Below are 21,683 nucleotides of genomic sequence, written 5' to 3'. Positions count from 1 at the left end.
CTCAACGACGGCGCAAACGTGAATCGTAAGGCTGAAGCAGATGAATTCATGTTGCAGTTTATCTTTCTGCACCTTCGACCTCCTGCCACTTACCATGGAAGCTCCGAGTCGGGGTATGTGGGGTCTGCGTTCAAAAACTTGCCCGTGTCCTTGATGGACAAGTTGCCAACAACATTGGCAATGGACGCCGCAACGTCCGCAGGTTTGAGTGCTCCAAGGTTCCCCGTAAGCTCGGTATCCACATATCCGGGGTGAAGAGCGACGACAGCAATGTTGCTTTCGCGCAGGTCCATGGCCAGCGAGCGCGTCATCATATTAAGCGCAGCCTTGGACGTGCTGTAGCTGTATTGCCCCTTGAAGGTGCTGGCAAACACACCATCAGTGTTACTGTTGATGCTACCAAGTAGAGACGAAATTTGCACGACAGAGGCGGCGCCGTGGTTCTTCGCTGCGAGCTGCAGATTGGGCTGCAGCGCACGTGTGACGAGGAACGGACCCACGACGTTCACCTCGAACACCTTGACAAACATGTCTTTCGTAGGTTCGACAATCTCGGTGAGCCAGCCTGTGCCGGCGTTGTTGATGAGCAGGTCGATAGCGATACCGTCGAGCTCACGAGCTGCCTCCGCTACAGACGCCTCGTCGGCTGTGTCAATGGTAACGATCTTGAAGGGTGAAAGCGCAGCGAGCTGTGGACAATAAATACAATCAGTGAAGTTAGAGTAAGCGTGGTCTAGTGGTCGGACCGCACCTTGTCAGTGTTGCTGTTGGCACGAGCAGTACCGATGATATTCCAGCCTGCCTTGGTGTAGTGGGTTGCAAGTGCAAGGCCAATGCCACGCGTACTTCCGGTGATGAGAACGGTCTTCTTGGTGGTCATGATCGAGGTGGAATGGATTGGTGGTGGGATGATTTAGATTGAAAGCAAATTCAAAACTGAAGAAACGACCGCTTCTGGAGTAATGGAGCTTGCCGCGCTGTCACCAGAATTGAAGTTGCCGCAGTCATGCTGCCATGGTTAGCACCAACGAAGCCGGATACCATGTCCCAGTATGGTGATCGTGGTGATTACGCTGGCATACAATACGGTCATGACTCGTGATTAAAAAAATCTTTCATCACCGTAATCACTTGGCTTGTCGTCCTTCAGTGCATGTAGTGGGTGCAGATGCTTCTTAAAGCGTTTAAAACGCAACCGCGGACACATCGCCTGGGGGGGGGTTCCGTTCGCGAGGCTGCAGCAGAGCGCAGTATCGGATGTAGTTAGCCGTCTAAACTCAACACATTCAAACTCAAATGATTTAGATTTACATGTTAAGACAAAATCATCTCAATTTTTTTTCCCTCAAAAGACAAGCACTACAACATTACTAAAGTACGTTTTAGGAGACTAGTGCTTGTGCTGGTAGCTTCGAGAGGAGCAGTTGTTGACCTTGTTTTCTTTGTAGTTGTTTGTTGCTCCTGATCAGGCACATCATTATCTAAAATGATATCATCACGAGCTCTCAGTTGTCCGTGCCAAAGATACAAAAGAAAAGGACTGAAAGCCCCATAAATATAAGGGAAAATTACCCATAGTTTCCATTTCGTAACAATTAGTTTCACATAAAAAAAAATGCCCGAGCATCCATGTGGCGCACACCAACACAAACCAAAGTACACGACAGACACAGAGGATGTAGAGTGCGAATACAACGAGGAGTAAGGATAATAAGCGCAATGGCCTTACAATATACTCATAGCTGCATATATATCAGTTTTTTTTGTATTTTTATTCTACTACCTTTTTACTGTGCAACCCTGCGAACAGCGGATTACATTAACAAGTTTATTAATATGTAACGCTATTGTAAATGTAACCCGATATCCGCTGAAAACTTTGCTGAATGTTTTGGTCCTGCGGATCAAAACAACGAATTTGCTGAACAGGCCCTTTGGTTAAAAAAAAAAGTGAGAATCTGCAGATAATCTGGGAAACAAGAATTTACACGAGATAGCAAATCTTATTTTCAAAGCACTTGTTATCTAGAGTCAGTCTACAGCTAAAACTCATTCCCGCCATGATCAGTCACGAAACGAAGCAGTTCGGCCTAATGTCTGATTGTGCTTGTCTTTGAATGCTCGCCAACTCATTATTCCAGCGCGATCTTTTTGAATTCTTCGCTTCAATTAGGAAGGTTACCTTCGTTGAATGTAAGAGCCAATGGAAAAATAATACCTGGAACGAATCGATGAATGCAATGAGCAAGAGTAAACAATGGTAGGCTACCATTCTGGATAAATGAATCAACTCAACTCACATGTCAACCGAAGGGTACCTCATGTCAGGTGTGATAAACCGGCAGACTATGGCACTCGACAAATTCAGTGGAGCGATAGTACCAAACAGACACTGAACAAATTCGCATTTATACACTCCATAGTCCCAATACTTATAAAATCGTACATGCAGCAGTGTACAAGCGCTTTTCACGATAAGCTTAGGTGCACATTGGGCGGAGGGAACTTCGTAAAAAAAGAAAGGAGCAATTGATAAATGAATACTGAAATATGTAAAGCAATCGAAGTTCTTTCACATTTTTTTTCTTGGCCGTTGAGTATGTTGAACGTGTCCTGCCTAGTAGAATAATATCACTGGTCGAGGACAATTCCAGGACAGTTGATTATTGTTGCTGTACTTCTTTTTCTCAACATGCCGTACACATGTAAACGCTCAGGCGTTGTTGTACATCGTTCTGCGAACTTCTGCCACCTAGACGTATTAAGGTTAGTCTTAGTACTACATGTAGTATTTGGCGTACTTCAATGACCAAGCGCACGTCCGTATTAAACCACTTGAAAAAAGTCTTTACGCTTAAATACACAACCCAAATAATCCATGCATCCACGACAACTACTCCACATGTTCATCTACGGAATTAACAGTTCACGGCGGTGCAGGTTGATCTTGTACTCCCACGACTGCTGCTGTGAGTAGTTCGACACATACAACACGTACATGGTGCCCTTAGCATACAACTTCACAGGGAAAAGGCGACTCGGGTCGCTCTTGGGCTCTGCGTTGGACTTGATAATCTGCAATTTCGCCAGATCCAAACTAATGAGCAGCTTGGCAGTCGTGTTGTCGAACAGGTGGAAAGTCGTATCTGTGAGCACGCCCCAGCGCGTCACCATCGTCTTCCTGGACGGCGAGGCACTCGCTGGCGTCTTGGGCGTCCGTGGCGCTGGAGAAGCCAGCAATCCGTTACTTGACACTTGTCTGGACCAAAAGGAGAACGACCGTCTCCCTCTTGTCGGAACGGGAGGCGCCATAAGAAACTGACCTGATTTGCACGGCATCCGGGACGAAATGGGTGTGATCTCAAGCTCCACTGTGCCCTGTACGAAGCGGTGCAGTCCTACAATGGACTCCTCCACTGGGAATTTCCACTTGGCCAGTGGGGCACTGAACGTCCTCGTGTGTTCCCATCCAGGCTCCATCGCTACAATAGCCTGCCCTAAAAACCGCAATCTGCCCGTATTCGTGACGCCGATCAACGTGGTGACAATGTCGCATTTGCTGGACATCAATGGCACAAAGAACTTGTCTGTCCAAGTGGGTAAGTTCACGTTAGTGCATTTGTCCGACGAGAAGTGGAACATGAACGGCCCGAAGGGTTTCTTGAGCACGCGTACGTTGCAGAAGAGCGACACCACGTTGCGGAAGTCGCAGAGCATCTCCAAGCCGCGCACCCGCGTGATCTGCAGCTCCACGGGGCGACCCACGGCGCTGAGGCGCTTGGCAAAGCTGCAACGTGCCAGGAAGCAGCGCACGAGGCGCTGCAACACCACTGCGGCGGCGTGACGCGTCGCGCGTCGCTCTGGAGACTGCAACTTCTCCTGCTCCACGAGACGCCGCGCCTCCGTTAGCTTGGGGTTGGCGGGCAGAGCGTCGTCCCCCCAGACGCGGCGACTCTGCGCGTCCATCGGCGGTGTACCGGGGATCTCGAGGTCCTGTTCCTGTTCAGGCTCGGGCGAGAGCTTCTTGACTTCCAGCGGCGGTGTGTTGGCCTGGTTGGCCGCCACATCTTCGCTCGGACGGCACGGGGGACGCACGCTCGACGGCATCTCGGGCTGGATGGAATGCGGCCTGTTGTCACGTGGGTCGGTTAGAGATGTGACGGAATTATGGACGGAAAAGTGTACGCTTACCGAAAACATCTTGTTTTTTGTATGGGAGAGAGATTGAAACAGGCAACGAGGGAGCTGTACGATGTATCCAGTCAAATAGTCTGATTCGCGATGATATAAAGGTGATGAAATACAAGTGTTTCAGAATCCATGATGGAGTATAAAGTGGTGGGTGGTGGATGTTCCGCCCTCATACATCTAGAGCGTGAGACTTGCAGCGCTGCAGACTCGGAAAGGGTCGCGGAGATTCGATCTAGGACGGGCGTAACATACATGTACCACAACGCACGACGACAAGGCGTCGACGACGCCTCAAGTGGAGACTTAACAAGGCGAGGGTACTTCAAGCGGAGAGCCTCTCTCCTCCGTCCAGGTGTTCAACTCGTATACACACACACACACACATGAACTTGGATCTAATGTGGCTGCAAGAGTCTCTCATCACTCGCTACAGGGAGCCACATAGCGCTGTCATCTTGTCAGCATTTTAAACCACTGGTCAATTTCGGAACCAGCTGGTATGTTCCTGAAGTAACCGTTAAGTGATTCACTAGGACATCATCAACAAGTTGAAGTCGACGAAGCCGTCGTCTCGACGCTATAGACATGGCTTCTTTTGCTAGATTAAACCTGCTATGGTCGATTAGGAACTATCACCGACGACACCTTCACCATAGAACGCGCAATGTTCCACTAACGAAGAGCCTTGTCGCGAGAGATGCGAATGTGAGTGATGCCGTAGCAGCTGAATTCCCAGGTATCGTAATGCCAATTGTAAACGATCGCAATGGTGACCAAGATGGAATGGCGTCGAGGATGGGAACAATGGTAGACCACAACAAGGAACCGGGGATCCGGAAGACAATGTACCTATCCTGAATGCGGCAAAAGAGCTCGCTTACATGGCTTTTGCAGCGAGCACGGTGGATTTTACATGTGTTCGCAGTCAGGGTGCATCAAACAGACTCAGTTATGTGGTTTATGTTGTGCACACGGTGGGTCTAACCTCTGCTTATTCCCAGGATGTACGAAATGCGCCTGAACCCGTGGTGTGTGCTGTACGCACGGTGGAGTCAAAATGTGCTCTCATCGAGATTGCAACTAGCCCGCTCAACGAAATGGTTTATGCAGCGAACTTGGTGGCCCCTAGTTGTACGCAAACGTGGGTAGTTTATCTTGTGACTCACAAGTTGTGAGCATCGCACCCTTTCATGCCTATTACAGACAGGTTAGGGCATGTTGAAAAAAAAATACTAGTAACTTGATCGGTTTAGTAAAAAAAAAAATCAGCGTAAAAAAATATTATTTAGCTTGTTGAAGTATTTCTTCTTTTTTCTAGCAAAAGTGAACCTACAACCACCGATCATGTCACAGTCAGAACCACCGACCGTCACCAGTTATCTTTTTTGTGCCAGGCCCCTACGATGGGGAATTCTCCAACCAAACGGCAGTCAAGTGGCCAACCTTCAGTACCAGGACCCCCTCCAAGTGCAATCAGGAAAGGCGTGCTAAGCGTCCTAACCGGCCGTCCTCCGCTCGTGTGCACATTTTATTATGAATCTCAAGTATTTACGCACCAGATCCAGCTGCCACTTCTGTACGACCGTCCACAATCTGGTACACAAGGGACCGCGCTCGTGGACTTGGAGGTGGAGCTCAGAAAGAAGCTGCAACTACCCGAAGGATCCAGTGTCTTCGCTGTCGTACAGGCAGATGAGCTCTACAGTCCTCCATATCCTCTGGTAATGATCAATATTGTGGCTGCCCGACTATTCACCAACCCGGACGAAACTCGCATTCCAGTTTTGCATTACGCCTTGGTTGTCCGACACATGGGGCTATTAAAGCAACCCCTGCCCATGGGGAACGCCTACGAGTCGCCATTCTTCGCAGTGAACGCGGCTGCGTTGGCGGAAACGACAAACTCTATCGCGCGAAATTTAGCTAGACGTAGGTTTGTGCAAAATTTGCAAACTTTTGGCTTTGCTAGACTGGAAGTGACGCCGGAGCAGGCGAAAATCCCGCAATTGGCATTTGAACGTGTGAGGAAGTGGCTGGTGGAGCAGTTGGAGTTGCCCAAGGAGAAGAGATGGATCGACTATGTGGATGTGAGCAAGCCTGGAGAAAAGGAAAGCGTTGAAGATAACCCGAGTGACAGTTTGTATTCTTCGCACCCGGTCGTGTCGCGTGGACGGCGTGTGGGCTTTAGCTTGGACCGTAATCGAGAGTACATGCAACTTCGTCTCCCTATTGCGGCTAGTGGCACACCGTGGCCCCCTGTTTACTTCCAGGATAGCGAGGAGAACAAGGAGTTTGCAAACGAGTTGCTGACGCTATTGGAGTTGCTGGATGATATCTCGCGTGACTGTATGAAATCTGTCTGTGAGATTTTCAATATTGACGAGCGCTGGTTATTTGATGAGTTATTGGATGATCGAACTCGCCCAACGGAAGGCTTTACCGGTCCTAGAGATAAGAGTTATCAGTATGGTGCATCGGTGCTACGCATTTACAATTACCGTAACAAGGCTGCAAACGGACAGAGCCCAGCCGACGTGGATCCGAACGATTATTCATGTGGAGTGCATGCTGATCTTGGACTAGTTACAGTGTCTCCTGTAGCTACTGTCCCGGGGTTACAGATGTGGAATCTGGAGCGAATGAATTGGGCGGATGTGGAGGAGAATGCTACTGCACTCCACTTTTCGGTTTTTGCTGGAGAAACGCTGGGATTGCTTACACACGGAGTCATCTCGGCGCCTTTGCATCGCGTACCACCGATATGCGTGGAAATAGAAGCCGAGAGACGAATGTCCATGCCTTATTTTCTGAGAGCCATACCGAGTGCTTGTCTAAATCCGAAAGCACCGAAAGTTGAGCAAATCACATGCCGCGACTTCATGGAGGACATTGTTTTCAAAAAACGACCGTGGCGCCGAGAGAAGAGTGATAACCCTGCACCACCAGATTACTAAAATAATCGCACAAAATATTTTGCCGCATTGTGTGTATACTTTAAAGTACATACATCGAAGTAATATCGAAGCTAAGTATCACGCCATTAGTTCCAAAACCTTATAATAGTCCATCCACGCATTAGATTGCTGCCATTTTCTTGAGTAGTGGTCTAAAATCAACTCTACTGAAAATCCATACTTGAAGCAATTCTGCTGCAATGGCATGACGACACCATGAATCGAATGAAACTGCCTGCAAATGAACTCGTGTAACTTTGTCGACGAGGTACCCACAAGCCAATGCAATCCAAAAACACCCATCCATTTTCTTCCTGAAACATTCGCACAGCATTGGAAAATGACGCTGCAAGTTTGATACTTGAATCCCCACTAGCATGTTTCTTTGGTCCTGAAGGGATCGTTGTGGTTTCGCAGTAATCTTCTACAAGAAAGGGTAACTTCCGATCCGATCGTCGCACCTCGTCGTCCATCGGCAGCACATTCTGCACGAGAAGATTCTAGCCGTGCTGTCGTCATTAACTGGTACTACAGTAACATGAAAAGCGTGCTATATTATTGATTATTTTCTTAGGTTATAAATGTGCTTTAATAGGCTCCACGATTCAGAGGCCATGAATAGTCTCCAATACTGGAGACAGACACGCGTTTGAGATGACCAGCTCTGAAGTCCATGGTGTCAGACATGCATCAGGGCAACCGAGAGCACGGAGAACTCGTGCTCTTCACATGCCAGCGATACGAGTTGTCATGGTTGTTTGGATAGCTGTTGGAGCAGGGCCGTTCTTCCTTCAGCTGCGAGGTTTCGCCAAGTTCGTGACACCGCACAAAATCTCAGAAAACTTGATCACACCTGCCGATGCAGTACAAGAAACAACAGATCTGCTCAATCTTTGTCCAGCGACTGTGATGGTGATTGCTGGTGCTCGGTGGAATGCATGTCCAACTCACTACTACCGTATCAAAAATGGAGTTCGTTGTCATTTTACTGTGCCACAGTACAACGCTCATGGAAATTATGTTATGATGAACCATACTGTCATGCCGCACGATACATCGTCATCCAGCTGTGCAGACCACAGTTTTCCACTCGAGGGCAATTTCTACCATGGTAGCATTGGGTACTATTCCATCTACGCCGCGGCATCGGGGACATTTTGTTCACTAGATAACACAACATACCTACGAGTAAGCGCAGTCGGAACGTACGATACCAACGGTAGCAATCTCGCCTACGACAGGGGAGAACATGGATACAGAAAATCGTACTGGTATATCCTCACTGGCACTGCCTTCATCCTCGTTCGATGTGTAACGCTCCGAAGAAGCTTCGTATCATGTAAAATATTTGCAAGGCGTTGCGACTGCATTGTCGAGTCCATCCGTATACAAGAAGCCGTAGTCTACGTCCAAGAAAGCATGCGGTTATCTGCACACGGAGCCAGGAATTTCCATCGGCTACTGCTGCTCTTTCTTCTCATCGATCAAGGTGTCATGAGTGATTTCTTCCTCTTGAGCACACAAGAAGGCTTATTGGGACGAATCCAGTCCATATCACTTGGATACAACTTGTCTGGTGTCATGTCCATGTTGTTTGAAATGGTGGAGACGATGAACTGGATGAGCGAGAAGATGCGCTGTCAAGCTAAACGGCTGCTCTTTAACTACGAGACAGTTCTCATTGGCGAATTGATAACAGCAGGAGTATTGCAGCACTATCTGACGTCCTTGAGCCGATCGCATTTACGAGATACTGAGCCAGCAGCAGAGATGATCTCTCATTACGTGATGGGACTTGTTGGTCATATTGTACTTGCGTTGGGTTGTCTGGGTATTATCGTCGCTACCAGAGCCATCGGAGCCATAGTGTTCGTGAAGCTACAATTCGGTACTCTGCGTGTCTTAACGAACACTTGCTCGGTGGATGCTGCACTGGGGGCACGGAGTAAGCTGATTCTGCTGAGTGGGTACATTTGGGAGAACGAGGAGCTGTACTACAAACCAAGTGTGTTGAAAGCGCTGGGTGTCTTGAAAGCGGTTGATCCTGATGGTTACGAGTGTTTTGTGCACACGCAACTGCACTGGATTGCCATTCCACAAGACAATCTAGTCGTTCTAGGGACAGTGGCGAATAAGAGAGTGGAGCCATGTCCGGAGCGTCTGTGTTCGGGTGTCGTGAGTTTATTTGATCACGCACTGGGTGGCTCTGCTGGCAACGTCCTTGGGGATGAGGTTGCCCGAAGAACCCAGACACAGGATTGCTATGGGGTCTTCAGACGCTTTAGAGAACGAGTATGCTGTTCCTCAGAGGTTACTCCAGGACCGACACCAGCAAAGATCAAGGTTCGAGCTGTAAATGATGAGCAGGTTTCTCGTCAAGTTTTACCTGCGTGGGAAGCAATAAACCAACATCCGCTTAAGTTACCGGGGGCTCCTCAGCTACAGCCTGTTGAGAGCAGGAATCATCTAACAGTAAGTTATCACGCGTCACTCGTAAGCAAGAGTTGCAATCACCCACACTGAATATCGCGTCAAACAGTTACCAATCATTTCATGTGCGGTGAGAGTACTTTTGAGAAAATCAAGTCTCCATCTACTTGGCACGCAAACACTCGGCTGAGAGTGATCAAAGTAGAAAGTCAGTTTTGCTTTAGATATACCCAGTACGTTTGCTGGTATGATAGAGATAAATGGAAAGCCCACCTCTCTCCAGCGACGATACACTTGGCCTCAAATTGAGTGCACATTTCGATATTTCCGGTGTCAAAGTCGGTTTTCCTCTCTAATTTGTGACTATCGGGTAAAAACAATTCGAGTCAGTATAGGTTTGGTAGTTGAAATACCATAGTTGTAACTTTCGCGAGAGCACCTTGGCGGTGGAGGAATTCGAAGCAAAATTCGCTTGGAGACGTGGCTAGTCCACGACGAAGGCAAGTACTCTGCATGTTCCCACGGCGACCTCGAGCTCTCTTTATCACAACGACCGCATTCAGTATAGTAACGCAGTCTGCGTATCTACTTAAACATTGTTAGCACGTACTGGCTGTCTCTTTCGCTGCAAAAATAATCGGCGAGTGATGCCGGATAAATTGTTTCAAAAAAATAAATACTTGCTCCGACAGCGCCAGTCCAGCCCCCACACTCCTCGCTGCCATCTGCAACGATGAGCTTCGTCAGGCATTTACAGTCTATTGGATTGCAATCATTTTTTTTTACATACCTTGTCAATAGCATGGAAGGACCCCACACAGTTGAATACCAGCATCAAAGCTGTTGCAAGTCCACCGCCAAAACATTAGAAACCCTCCTCCAACCATCAATCTTACTGCAACTCACGTGCAGGTGCTGCCTCTAATAATTTGAAGTGGATGTGGTTAAGCGTTGCCAGCCACTGGAACGAGTCTCGGCAATAGCAGGTCTGCACTCGTGCCAGTGTCTCCTCCACTGCATCCTCCCGCTTGCTACCGGCCAATTTATAGGCCACTAGATTCGCCAACCGCGTTACAGACACTTCACCTTCATGATCGAAGACGAAAACGCGCTCTTTCGGTGGCTGGTCGCTCGTTGCAGCGCTTTTAGTGAGGAAAGCGGCAATAATGTGCTCAAGCACTCGAGTCTTGGGGGTGTCGCTCGCCCCACAGAGCTCTACAACTTGTCGCGGTCGGTAACCATCTTCTCCTCCATCTCTTCCTGTTGAAGCCGCGTCAATAAAGCTCAGACCCGTCGAGAAGCTGCGTGTTGGCCTCCGTGCGAACAGGTCAAGCGCGGTCTCATCAAGCTTGAACCGCTGCATTGACACAAAAACGGCAAATGTAGCCATGAATCAAAATTTGAAACGACACAAATTTCTAAACGACCATCACTCCTTCAAGCGACATTCGCCTTCGCGCGACATCTCGGCTGACCCTTCTTTCAGCCAGTTGGCAATATGGCGCCTACCCAACAAGAAGGGGTGATGTTGGCTTCCACGCCGCTGGAGAGTGCTCTACAGAGCCCCACAGGGGCCGCTGGCGTGACCGCATCGGATCTGTGCGAAGCCACTTCTTTTAGCAAGCCGTTGGCATCCTCCACGTCCCCTGCGGACACGTGCTCGCTGCAAAACAAGGCGCGCGCAGAGCCTGTCGACTTCGCTGCCCTGTACCAGCGATCTTCGCGCGACTCGGAGGTGTTTGCGACGCTACATACATTGGGAAAGGAACTAGAGGAGGTCACATCCGAGCACAGGGTGCAACAGCAATCTCAGAGCTCGGTAGCGGACATTACTGCGCTGAGATTCGCCCCTGACCAGCTACAACAGCTACTGACGACGCAGGAGGCTGGAGGTGCTGAGAACGCAGCAGGAAAAGAGCAGACATTACAGACCCATCCACCTAGAGCGGCAGAAGCCAAGGGAAAGCCCATGCGTCGCTTTCTGGCGTCGTCCGCCACGCCGTTCGTCCTCATGGCGGCAACTGGCGGAAGACCCGGCGGATTCACGGACTCGGATGAGGAAAATGACGCACAATACCACAAGGTTCAGCAGCTTCGATGGGAGGAGAATATTATCTGGGGTATCGATTTTAATGCCGATGCTAAAGGAGAAAAAGAAGATGAAGGAAGTGTCGAAGTGGAAGACTCGGTCGGAGGAGTCACACTGGTGCAGGAGGCGAAAACCACAACACAAGGAAATAGCCGTGGAAAAGGAACAGAGAAGAGTGATGGTGGACTGCAGACGTACAAGGAGCTACGTGCGGCGAGAGGACAGGAGACTGCTGTGTCGACGTTTAGTGGAGAGAACTTTGACATGACCAAGCCACGTAATTACCGTTGGGAGCTGGAAGATTCATCAAAGGAGAAGAAACAAGAAGAGAAGGCTGAGGAAAATGAGCCGCAGGCGCTCCCCTGTCCGCTGAATAAGGAGCTACAGGATGACTCATGGGTGGCTGCAATTGGATGGAAATCGACGCAGGACATGCCCGAGAGTAAGCTAGTGCTGGATGATAACGATGCGTCGCTTATCTACTCTGTCCCGGAGATGGAGGACGTGCGTCCAACGTTGCGTATTCCTGAACGGAAGCTGGGAGCTGCTGAGCAGCGCCTGGCACAGCTGGACAAGCAGCGCATTGAGAAGAAACAGCGTATCGACGAGGTAATGGGCAACCTTGAGTTTGGTGAGGAGACTGCTGAAGGCCGACTGGGTACTGAAGGTAGCGGCAAAAAATCGAAGGACACGCGTGTGGTGAAGAACATTGGTTATGTGCACCATTCACTACCAGCTATGAAGCTTTCGCTCACGAAGCCGGAGCTCCCCAAGACCAAACTGCGAGACTTCCACCGACCACGCGGCAAGTTCAAAATTAACGAACGGCTCGAGTTCTTGCCACCACCTCCGGGCGCCGCGAAGTTGGCCCCGCAGGAAGAAAGTGCCATGGTTACACAGATTAAGAAGAGCTCCGACTTGAATCCGACTGCTGGCGGCAAGTTGATTCTCATTGAGTACACAGAGCAGCACCCACCGATGTTGTCAAATCCAGGCATGGCGTCCCGTATCCTTCACTACTGGCGGCCACCAGAGGATACTTCGGCTGGATTGGGAATTTTGGGTAAAAAGAAGGCTAGGAAGACACGCCCGAAACCACCAGATATGAAGATGGGCCAAGTCATTACGCTTGGCGATCACGATGAGTCTCCATTCGTCGGTGATATTCCCCCGGGTCGAGTGGTGACGTCACTTAACTCGAAGCTGTACAAGGTGCCAATTTTCCCGCACAAGCCGACGGTCCCATTTGCCGCAAGTCCGGATGCGCGTGAGCGCAACAACTCGGATATTTTTCTGATGTGTCGCTCTATCACAAAGGGTAAGAAGGGAGCTGCAGCAGACAAATCGGGCGGCCTTGGAGTGCCAAAGACAACGGTGTACATTATGGAGTTGCCTGAGGTCTTTGTCGCAGGCCAAATTGAACCTCAAATCGAAGTCCCAGCACCGAACTCTCGTAGTGCGAACGAGTTTATCCGCCCGTACATGTCGTTTCACATTCTTCGTCTGTTCAAGAAAGCGAGCGATGGAGAACGACTCAAGATCGAGGATATTGCGCGTGCATTCCCGAATCAGTCGGGCACTGCTATCCGTAAGCGTATGAAGGAGGTAGCTACCTTCGAGCGTGGTGGTAATGATTCAGGTTGGTGGAAGAAGAAACCGGCTTCGCAATTGCAAAGCGAGGAAGAGATCCGTGCAAGCATTCCACCTGAGAGTGTGTGTCTTTACGAGAGCATGATGTCTGGCCACAGACGGCTGCTTGATATTGGACTGACCAAGCTCTTCACACCTTCTGGCGTGAATGGAGCCATCAACCATTTGATCCGGCGTCTTGAACTGCGCAAGAATGCATTGTCGACCCGTCTTGTGCCTGCCAATCTCGAGAGACGGGCACGAGAGAAGGCGCAGGCCGAACTTTGGAAGAAGGACCCTGTGGTGCGCAAGCTCGAGAAAGATATTCAAGTCGCTCGTTATATTAACGAGCAGCTGCAGCTTACGCCATGGAATTTGACGAACAACTACGTGGAATGCCACCTGCAGGGTAAAGGCTCTGGCATGCTGCAACTTGGTGGCATTGGTGACCCCACTGGTCGTGGTGAAGGTTTTAGTTTCGTCCGTGTGCCTCAGTCCCGTGCCAAGAAGAAAGACGGCGAGGAAGATGCTGCCCCGACAGCGGAGAGCAAGATTAGCGCAGAGACTGCTGCTGTGCAAAAGGCTGTGGCTGCCGTCACTGGTACGACGGCCGATTTGCGTAAGCTGAAAATGAAGGAGGCCGGTGATGTGCTGCGCAATCTGGGTCTGGCTGACGCGGATATCAAGAAACTTCGCCGTTGGGATCGAATTCATATGGTGCGTGAACTTAGTAGTCGTGCAACAGCCCACGGTGTGGCTGGTAGTTTGAGCAAGTTCGCTCGTGGTGCGCGTAAGTCTCTTTCAGCTCAGCAACAAGAGTATCGCAAGAAGTGTGACGTGATCTATGAGCGTCAAATGGATGTGCTGAGCTCAACGAAGACGACGTTCTCATCAGATGAGGAATCAGATGGTGATGACGAACTGGATGAGTTGGGTGCTGATGTCGAGGCTGATATCTTGGGAGGCACAGACACAAAACGTGGCCCGAAGAATCTGTTCCGCAGTGGTGGTGGAGGTCTTAACCGCTCGAAAGAGGTGCTTGCAGAGCGGGAAGACGCTGTGGAGCTGCGTCGCCTTATGGAGGAAATGAACGAAGATGCTGGACCCAGTGCGAGCGCCAAACCGACGAGCGCTGTGCGTCGTCCTGATGTGGATACAAACGGCCTGCGTAACCAGCTGCGCGCGAGTGGAATTAGAGAAGGTGGCACTGGTGCCAGTGGCGTTTCTTCAGTATCAGGCTTCGGAGCACGATCAAATATGATGTCTCGTGGTGGTTCGACAGTGTCATCTGCGCTGGCAACGCCCACCGGCCAGCTATCGCGAGTATCTTCACCAACGCATGGGAGTCGCACACCAGTCCCGTCGGAGCCACCCAGTGTATCAAAGAAGTTTCCAGGTCGGAAAGTGCTCAAGCGTGTCGTGCGGACCATTGAAGAGGACGGCAGCGAGACCGTCCGCATCCAATTCATTGTCGATGATAAGCAGGTAGCTCGATTCCGCGCGATGCAGCAGCGCAAGGACCGTCAACAGAAATCTGATGAGCGCAACCAGCTTCGTAAGCGTAAGCGTATGCTAGCATTAGAGGATGATGGGAGTTTGCTGGACAAGGCTAAGAGACGCAAGCAGCTGCAAGAAGAACTCAAGCAACTAGCCAAGACCGAAGCGCAGAATAAAGGTTATCAAGAAATGCTGAAAAAGGGCGAATCTGCTGATGGTGCTGACGGCGACGAAGCTGATGATGGTAGTGGCAAAGGAGTTATTCGCTGTACGCAGTGTCTGCAGGTTGGACACATGCGCACCAACCGCAGCTGTCCACTGTACATGGCTGATGAAGCTCGCTCAAAGAAGTCGGGGTCTTTCTCTGAGAAGCAAGCGAATGCTATGCTTGCGGAACCATTGAAGCTTAAGGTGAAGAAGTCTCCGTCGATTATCAGTGGTGGTGACTCGAGTACCAAGATCACGGTGAACCTCGCGGAGCTGCGTGAAGATGCACGCAAACACCACGCAGAAAAAAAACGCAAGCGGGAACTGGAGGTGCGCGAGCAGGCAGAGCTGTACAAGAGGCCCTATGCGAAGGGCGCTATCAAGCAGAGTCGCTCGCGTATGCCCGTGGAGTACGTCAATAATGCTCTTGAAGTGGTTGTACAGCGGCTGCTCGAAATGCCAGAGAGCGAACTCTTCCGCTTGCCGGTGGATGCCAGCACAGTTCCAAACTACTACCAGATTGTGAAGCAGCCGATGGATCTGAGCACTGTTCGTCGCAAGATCGAGGCGAAGGAGTACGACTCGATGCGCGAATTTGTCAAGGACCTGGAGCTGATCGTCAACAACTCGCGCATCTTCAACGGCGACCCGACCAAGTCGGTCATCACAGCGAACGCTCAAAAGGTGCTTCGTCGCGCCCAGGACGAGATGGCGGTGCTCAATGCGGAAGGCGGTATGACTCCAACCACGCCCACTGCTGCAACAACAGCCATGCTGACGTAAATGAGCCGACATTTATGCGAGAACAAGCAAACGTGACCGAAACACAACCAGATGCTGTAGTGCGGAAAAAAGTAAATTTGAAGATCATTTCATTGCGAACAGCATTGCCGCATTCGGTTGAACAGGTAGCTTTGGCTTTCACACGACGCGTTCCTTTTTCCAGTGCTCGGGGCTGTTATCTTGTTCAAATCAAAGCTACTTATTGACTTCGATATCGAAATTTTGTCCAATTATTGGAAAATGACCATCTAGAAATGTAGCCACTGACCTTTTCACAAATTGTTTTTTGAAATTTTGGGAAAAATTAGTCCCAAACGTATCTTCTCCTTCATAAACGAAGAACAAAATGACGGAAGCTCCTCTAGAATCCGCAGCTTCGCTGGTGCGCGTGGCGCGTGCCTCGGACCGCGTGTACCGTGACGAATGCGTCTTCTCCTTTGACTCCGCTCTCTCTCCCTCGGGTCTCTACACGAATCTGCGCTCCTTCCTCTCGTACGGCGCGCCGTATCTCGTCTATGATCGCATCGAAACGCCGGCCGTTTATCTGCATCAGAAGCACACACGCAAGCTTAAGGCTTCATCCTCTTCAAGCGCCAAAGAAACCCCCACAAAGCTTGCTATTGGTGGCGCTGGGGGCTTCGCCGCGTCCGCAGAAGACAAATACGATGTTGAAAAAACTGTTACCATTGTTGTACTGGGTCCTGGCCAGCAGGAACTCGCCCGGGAAGCTCTAGACTCTCCCAGTCTCCCCTCAAAGCTGAAAGAAGCAGCTGAAGCTGTACTCAACCACGCAGGGAACACCGTCACTGAAGAAGTGGCGTCTTGGCAGGAAGAACTCAAGCCTACCAAGTACGCCGAGCACCTGGTTCAAGTCCCGAACCCGCCGCACATTGCGTCAAACCCTTCGGCCTGGAAATGCCAAGCTCCAAACTGTGATAAGCAGGAGAATCTGTGGCTAAACTTGTCAGATGGCTACATTGGTTGCGGTCGTCAGAACTGGGATGGATCTGGAGGCTGTGGAGCAGCGTTGACCCATTACAGTGAGACGGGAGGAATTTACCCATTGTCGGTGAAATTGGGCACAATTACAGCCGAAGGAGGAGACGTGTACAGCTACGCACCGGACGAAGATGATATGGTTAAGAATCCATTGTTACCGAAACATTTGGAGCACTTTGGTATCAATGTCAACAACTTGAAAAAGACCGACAAGTCCATGAACGAGCTGCAAGTGGGACTAAATTTGTCCTACGAGTTTGATGCAGTTACTGAGGCAGGCAAGAAATTGGTACCGGTTTCTGGAGCTGGATATATGGGGTTCAAGAATCTGGGCAATAGCTGCTACATGAACTCGGTGCTGCAGCTGTTATTGGCGCTACCTGAAGTGCAGGAACGGTATTTTAAGATGTCAGAGAAGATTTTCTCCACTGCAGATAATTTACCGGTGGACGACTTCGCTGCTCAGTTTGCTAAACTGGCGTGTGCGACGTTGACGGATCGATACAAGAAGCAGTTCTTATCGCCGAAGGACGATGGTAAAGAGGTTGAAGAGGATGAATTCCATAATGTGGACTTGCGACCGATCACCTTCCGTGGTCTTGTTGGAAAAGGTCATCCCGATTTCTCTACTGGACAGCAGCAAGATGCAGTGGAATATCTCCAGTATCTGCTGGATTTCATGACTCGTGCTGAGCGTGTTGGTGCGAGTCGCATGGGACCTCTTCTTCCTGGAGACAGTGCGACGAGTGCAGATCTGCCGACTGCGAATTTGTTCAAGTTCAAGCTGGAAGACCGTGTGCAGTGCATGGCTTCCAACAAGGTGAAGTATGTATCGCGAGACGACATGCTTCTTCAATTGCAGATTCCTCTCGAAGCAGCGACCAATGCCACTCAAGTTAGCGCTTACCAGGTCCTTGAACAAAAACGTCAGCGTCTTGGTGACAGCGAGAAGGCTGACAAAACTGAAGAAGAACGTGTCGTGCCTAATGTTCCCTTTGAAGCGTGTATTGAAAAGACGCTGGCACCTGAAGTCATTGAGGACTTCTTGTCACCAGCTACCGGGAAAAAGGGTCAAGCGCAGAAGACCGTTCGTTTCCGCTCCTTCCCGCGTTATTTGCTCGTGCAGATGAGACGCTTTTACGTGGCTGAAGACTGGACTCCTAAGAAACTGGAGGTTGAAGTGAAGGTGCCAGAAAAATTCTCTCTGAGCCGGTTCGTGTCCAAGGGTCTTGTTGATGGCGAAGAGGAACTACCCGAAGCGTCTACTGCTGGTGGAACGACTGAAAGCAGTGCTAGTGCTACGACAGACGCCGACGAAGCCCTTGTGGCTCAGTTAGTGTCGATGGGTTTCTCCGAGAATGGATGCAAACGTGCAGCCATCGCGACTGGCAACTCGAATGCTGAAGCAGCGATGGAGTGGATCTTTAGCCACATGGAGGACCCGGACTTTAACGACCCTCCTGCTCCGGCTGGGGCTGCTACCAACGCCGAAGACTCTGTCAACATGGAGCACGTGTCTAATCTGATGGCTATGGGCTTCGCCGAGCCTCATGCCAAGTGTGCACTCAAGCAGACAGACAACAACCCCGACCGCGCTGCTGAGTGGTTGTTTAGTCACATGGACGATCTGGACGGCGCTGTGACTCAATGTGAGAGCGAATCAGCGGTGCCAAGTGGTGATTTAGGGTCCTCTGTGAAGCGGTTGGATAGCGAGAACACTGGAGACTACTCGCTTGTGGGTTTTGTTAGCCACGTGGGCAAGAACACCAACTCGGGACACTACGTGTGCCACATGAAGAAGGATGGTCGCTGGATTATCTTTAATGATGACAAGGTGGCCGTGTCGGAGGAACCACCTCTTGGCGCCGGATACCTGTACCTGTTCCGACGCACTGATGCCTAGATGCAGAGTCCAGAGAAGTGAGGCATCGTTAACAAGTCAAACAACGACCCTTTCCGATCGTATTGCTTTGTTTGGGTTTGGTTGCCATTATTGGGGTAACCGAGCGATTTGATCGGGCTTTAACCTGGCCAAAACTGACGAGGGTGGAGGAATATAATCGACTTCAGTTAGAGTTGCCAAATATTCCTCACTGTTTCGAATAAAAATATTCTTCAGCAAAGCACTGAAAAACCAAACAAGTAGTGTGGAATGTGATAAACCCTATACTATCGATATTGGGCCAAATACAGGCGACATTAACGGCGCTGTAAGAATATGTTCACGGTATATGTACATGTACCTAACTTGCTTGTCCAAGCTATCACCAATTTGAAGATTTAGGATAGGGACAATGTTAAAGTGTTTTATGACTATAAATGATGAAAAGGGAAAGCCAACAAATACTTCGTAACTTACTGAGAACTTTGATTTGTTGTGGTGTATTTGGTGATTTTTGTTAGTGAACGGTGTACATGTATTTTTTTCAGGTCAAAAGAATCTCCGCAGCGAAAGTACTTCAACCAGTTTACATGAATGACTTGTCCACCCACCAGGCGGACTCGTAACCCTGGCCAAGGATTTCCGCGATGGCCACTGGTTTCTGCAGCTTTCCGCTGAAAGGTACACGCTTGTTGGTCGCAGCTCCAGCTCCTCTGTTGTTGAACTCCTTGAAGTAGACGTTACCCGTGTTGTTGTCACCGTTCCACTTCTGCCATCCTGCGGGGTTAACAACATCACTGAGATCACTGTTCTGGAAAACAACGCGGGCGTACGGCCGCCACGGACGACCAAGAAAGGCTTGCCCCGGTTTGGAACCGAAGACACGAGCGTTGTTGAAGACGTACTCGGACGGGTTTGAGTTATCGGTGCGGCCGTTGGCAGTGATGCATCCATTACCAATAGACTCGATGTGGCAGGACTCAAACCAGGTCTTCGCGTACAGACCAAATACGAAGTCGATGGCACCGTTAATGTATGACTTGGCGAAGAGCGCAGGGCCTTTGTTCGCGTACAAAGTGTCCTGGTAGCCCATGAGTTTGCAAGCGTATAGTCCGTAATTAGCACCGTCAACCTTCAGTGCAATGGCCTGACCAACGTTCCCGGCCGTGTTTGCAACGTTGAGATTGTATACTTTCACGTTGCTCGACTTGAGCAACACCGTGGCCGTGTAGTCGTTGCGATTTTTGGTGATGCTGGCGGGGACATCCTTTTGTGCCATGGCACGGGTGATAGTGACCTGATTCGCAGAGTACGAAGTCGTGTCGCACGTGTAGCCTTGTATAACCAGCTTGCCCTTGAGCGGCGGGACCGTGACCTTCTCTTTATAGATGCCTGGCATCAAGAAGAGCGTGCTATCTCCCGTCGCGGTGGACAACTTGGCTACCCCTGCCGACACGGTCTTGAAACTTCCCCTGTAGGAACCCGTGATGTCAACGACAATGGCACCAGGAGGGGGAGTAGTGCGGGCGTTCGGCCCGGTGCAAGCACCTTCAGCACCAGCGATGAGGCAGGCAAGAGCGACGAGAGGAGCGAGAAACTGCATTGGCTCTTGAGACTTGTGTGGGCCGGAGAAAAATGGAAAGTGAGTTGCCTGTCCAAGAAAATGTCAACGGACTGGTTAAGCACAAAGGATTACTACCAGACTGGAAACCAGTGGTAAGTAGTCCCAAGTTCATGATCTGTAATGGTACCGTATCATGATGTTTACAGCTGTATTATCAGTGCACAGCGTGACAACCGGACCCGTCCACACACTGAGCTCCGGACCGGTCCGGAGCTCGGTGTGTGGGCGAGAGTTAATGCCGCCCTGCGTCAAGGGAGACTGGAGATGCTCTGGATCCCAACAACAAAAACAAGCGCCGAGTTCGATACGCTGGCATTGTTTTATCGTTCTGTAAACATAAAGAGAAATAGGTGGTAAATTCTCTTTTAAAAGAAAGCATGCATGCATTTTTTTTTCCAATGCAAGCATCCTGCTTTGACTGCTTTGGATCGGTATCATTATGTATAAAAAAAACCTTGAATTGGTTTACGGTGTACTGTTCACTGAGCGACTAATCACCCCAGTGATTGTTTGGTGGTGTACTGTATCTGCGCCTCCTTGTGGTGAGGCTTGTCACTGCGCCGCCGTGCTAGAAACAAAACCGTGTTTCCTGGAATCCAGGAGGCAGACTGGGTGCGTTAATTAACGTAACATTGAAATCAACCATGTTGGGCTTGATGATGGTACACGATACTAAAATAAATGAATAAACAGATTTTGCTGTAAAATGTATCTGTAAGTTAATGTTACATGGCATACACTTTGGGAAAACTTATTTCAGAATTGTCAAATAAATTCCCCCGCTCCCCTCTGCGAAAACGCATCTACTACTGCAAAACCGCAGAATCTGCTGCATACACAGTTGTGATGATTTTGCTATCAACATCCCGTAGTGAATTAGCAGAACTGTGCAATTTACTATCCTTCTCTTCACTCGCAGCGTCATTGGAGCAACTTAAAGTCAGATAAGCCGCACCCGTCAGCGACAAGGAGGAGCGGACTGTAGGTACAGCGCACCAGCAGACAATTACTTGGAAGTACTTGGGTAATTAGGCGCTAGTAAACATTACGCAGTAAACCCATTCATACCGAGCCAAAATAGGATGCAAATCCCCGATTTTCAAGTGAATGGACTGCCCATTTCTCGCCATGTCGAAGTGCCCATGAACGAGAAAAAGAAAATAGCTTAAGGCGAGAAAATAATAATAAGTACCTGGATATCGAACTCGAGTGATTGCTTTTTGCTTGAAACACGTTTTCGGAGACTGCCGCGTTGTTGCCATGTGGCGCAGGGCGGCATTAGCTCTCGCCCACACACCGAGCTCCGGACCGGTCCGGAGCTCAGTGTGTGGACGGGTCCGGTTGTCACGCTGTGCACTGATAATACAGCTGTAAACATCATGATACGGTACCATTACA

The 21,683-nt window shown here is 49.9% G+C and overlaps 9 protein-coding genes across 12 annotated transcripts; 5 read left to right on the top strand and 4 right to left on the bottom strand.

Annotated features, from left to right (window-relative positions):
* Window positions 1–37: 37 nt before the first annotated feature.
* PPTG_05294 (hypothetical protein) lies at window positions 38–880 on the bottom strand (the record flags this gene model as incomplete). Its single annotated transcript, XM_008898812.1, has 2 exons — window positions 38–689; window positions 752–880. 2 exons carry the CDS (start codon window positions 878–880, stop codon window positions 90–92), a joined length of 729 nt encoding a protein of 242 aa, XP_008897060.1. The 3' UTR covers window positions 38–89.
* Window positions 881–2,587: 1,707 nt separating this feature from the next.
* On the bottom strand, window positions 2,588–4,198 carry PPTG_05293 (hypothetical protein). The gene has a single exon (XM_008898811.1). The coding sequence runs from the start codon at window positions 4,105–4,107 to the stop codon at window positions 2,911–2,913; it is 1,197 nt and encodes a 398-aa protein (XP_008897059.1). The 5' UTR covers window positions 4,108–4,198; the 3' UTR covers window positions 2,588–2,910.
* Window positions 4,199–5,522: 1,324 nt separating this feature from the next.
* On the top strand, window positions 5,523–7,381 carry PPTG_05292 (hypothetical protein). The gene has a single exon (XM_008898810.1). It carries the CDS (start codon window positions 5,595–5,597, stop codon window positions 7,143–7,145), a length of 1,551 nt encoding a protein of 516 aa, XP_008897058.1. The 5' UTR covers window positions 5,523–5,594; the 3' UTR covers window positions 7,146–7,381.
* Window positions 7,382–7,801: 420 nt separating this feature from the next.
* On the bottom strand, window positions 7,802–10,943 carry PPTG_05290 (hypothetical protein). 4 transcript variants are annotated; one of them, XM_008898806.1, is made up of 7 exons: window positions 10,482–10,943; window positions 10,366–10,415; window positions 10,186–10,300; window positions 10,015–10,114; window positions 9,849–9,938; window positions 9,664–9,761; window positions 7,802–9,591 (listed from the first exon to the last, which is right to left on the bottom strand). In XM_008898806.1, exons 1-6 carry the CDS (start codon window positions 10,936–10,938, stop codon window positions 9,692–9,694), a joined length of 882 nt encoding a protein of 293 aa, XP_008897054.1. In that variant the 5' UTR covers window positions 10,939–10,943; the 3' UTR covers window positions 7,802–9,591; window positions 9,664–9,691. The 4 variants fall into 4 exon arrangements, with proteins under 4 accessions (XP_008897054.1, XP_008897055.1, XP_008897057.1 ...); XM_008898807.1 differs by having other exon boundaries at window positions 7,802–9,611; window positions 9,689–9,761; XM_008898808.1 differs by lacking the exon at window positions 7,802–9,591 and having other exon boundaries at window positions 9,614–9,761.
* On the top strand, window positions 7,819–7,911 carry PPTG_21661 (hypothetical protein; the record flags this gene model as incomplete). The annotated part of the gene is made up of 1 exon (XM_008899293.1): window positions 7,819–7,911. One exon carries the CDS (start codon window positions 7,819–7,821, stop codon window positions 7,909–7,911), a length of 93 nt encoding a protein of 30 aa, XP_008897541.1.
* PPTG_21660 (hypothetical protein) lies at window positions 8,565–9,501 on the top strand (the record flags this gene model as incomplete). The annotated part of the gene is made up of 2 exons (XM_008899292.1): window positions 8,565–9,377; window positions 9,454–9,501. The coding sequence occupies 2 exons, from the start codon at window positions 8,565–8,567 to the stop codon at window positions 9,499–9,501; spliced, it is 861 nt and encodes a 286-aa protein (XP_008897540.1).
* Window positions 10,944–11,032: 89 nt separating the features above from the next.
* Window positions 11,033–16,046, top strand: PPTG_05289 (hypothetical protein). The gene has a single exon (XM_008898805.1). The coding sequence runs from the start codon at window positions 11,074–11,076 to the stop codon at window positions 15,778–15,780; it is 4,707 nt and encodes a 1,568-aa protein (XP_008897053.1). The 5' UTR covers window positions 11,033–11,073; the 3' UTR covers window positions 15,781–16,046.
* A 50-nt stretch (window positions 16,047–16,096) lies between these two features.
* Window positions 16,097–19,138, top strand: PPTG_05288 (hypothetical protein). Its single transcript, XM_008898804.1, has one exon. The coding sequence runs from the start codon at window positions 16,127–16,129 to the stop codon at window positions 18,680–18,682; it is 2,556 nt and encodes an 851-aa protein (XP_008897052.1). The 5' UTR covers window positions 16,097–16,126; the 3' UTR covers window positions 18,683–19,138.
* Window positions 19,126–20,583, bottom strand: PPTG_05287 (hypothetical protein). The gene has a single exon (XM_008898803.1). The coding sequence runs from the start codon at window positions 20,262–20,264 to the stop codon at window positions 19,248–19,250; it is 1,017 nt and encodes a 338-aa protein (XP_008897051.1). The 5' UTR covers window positions 20,265–20,583; the 3' UTR covers window positions 19,126–19,247.
* Between the last annotated feature and the right edge of the window lie 1,100 nt (window positions 20,584–21,683).

This window comes from Phytophthora parasitica (assembly GCF_000247585.1).
Source record: "Phytophthora parasitica INRA-310 unplaced genomic scaffold supercont2.7, whole genome shotgun sequence".
Taxonomy (NCBI): Eukaryota; Oomycota; class Peronosporomycetes; order Peronosporales; family Peronosporaceae; genus Phytophthora; species Phytophthora nicotianae.
Note: the sequence above shows the minus strand (reverse complement) of the source record. Positions and strands in the feature narration are given on the sequence as shown.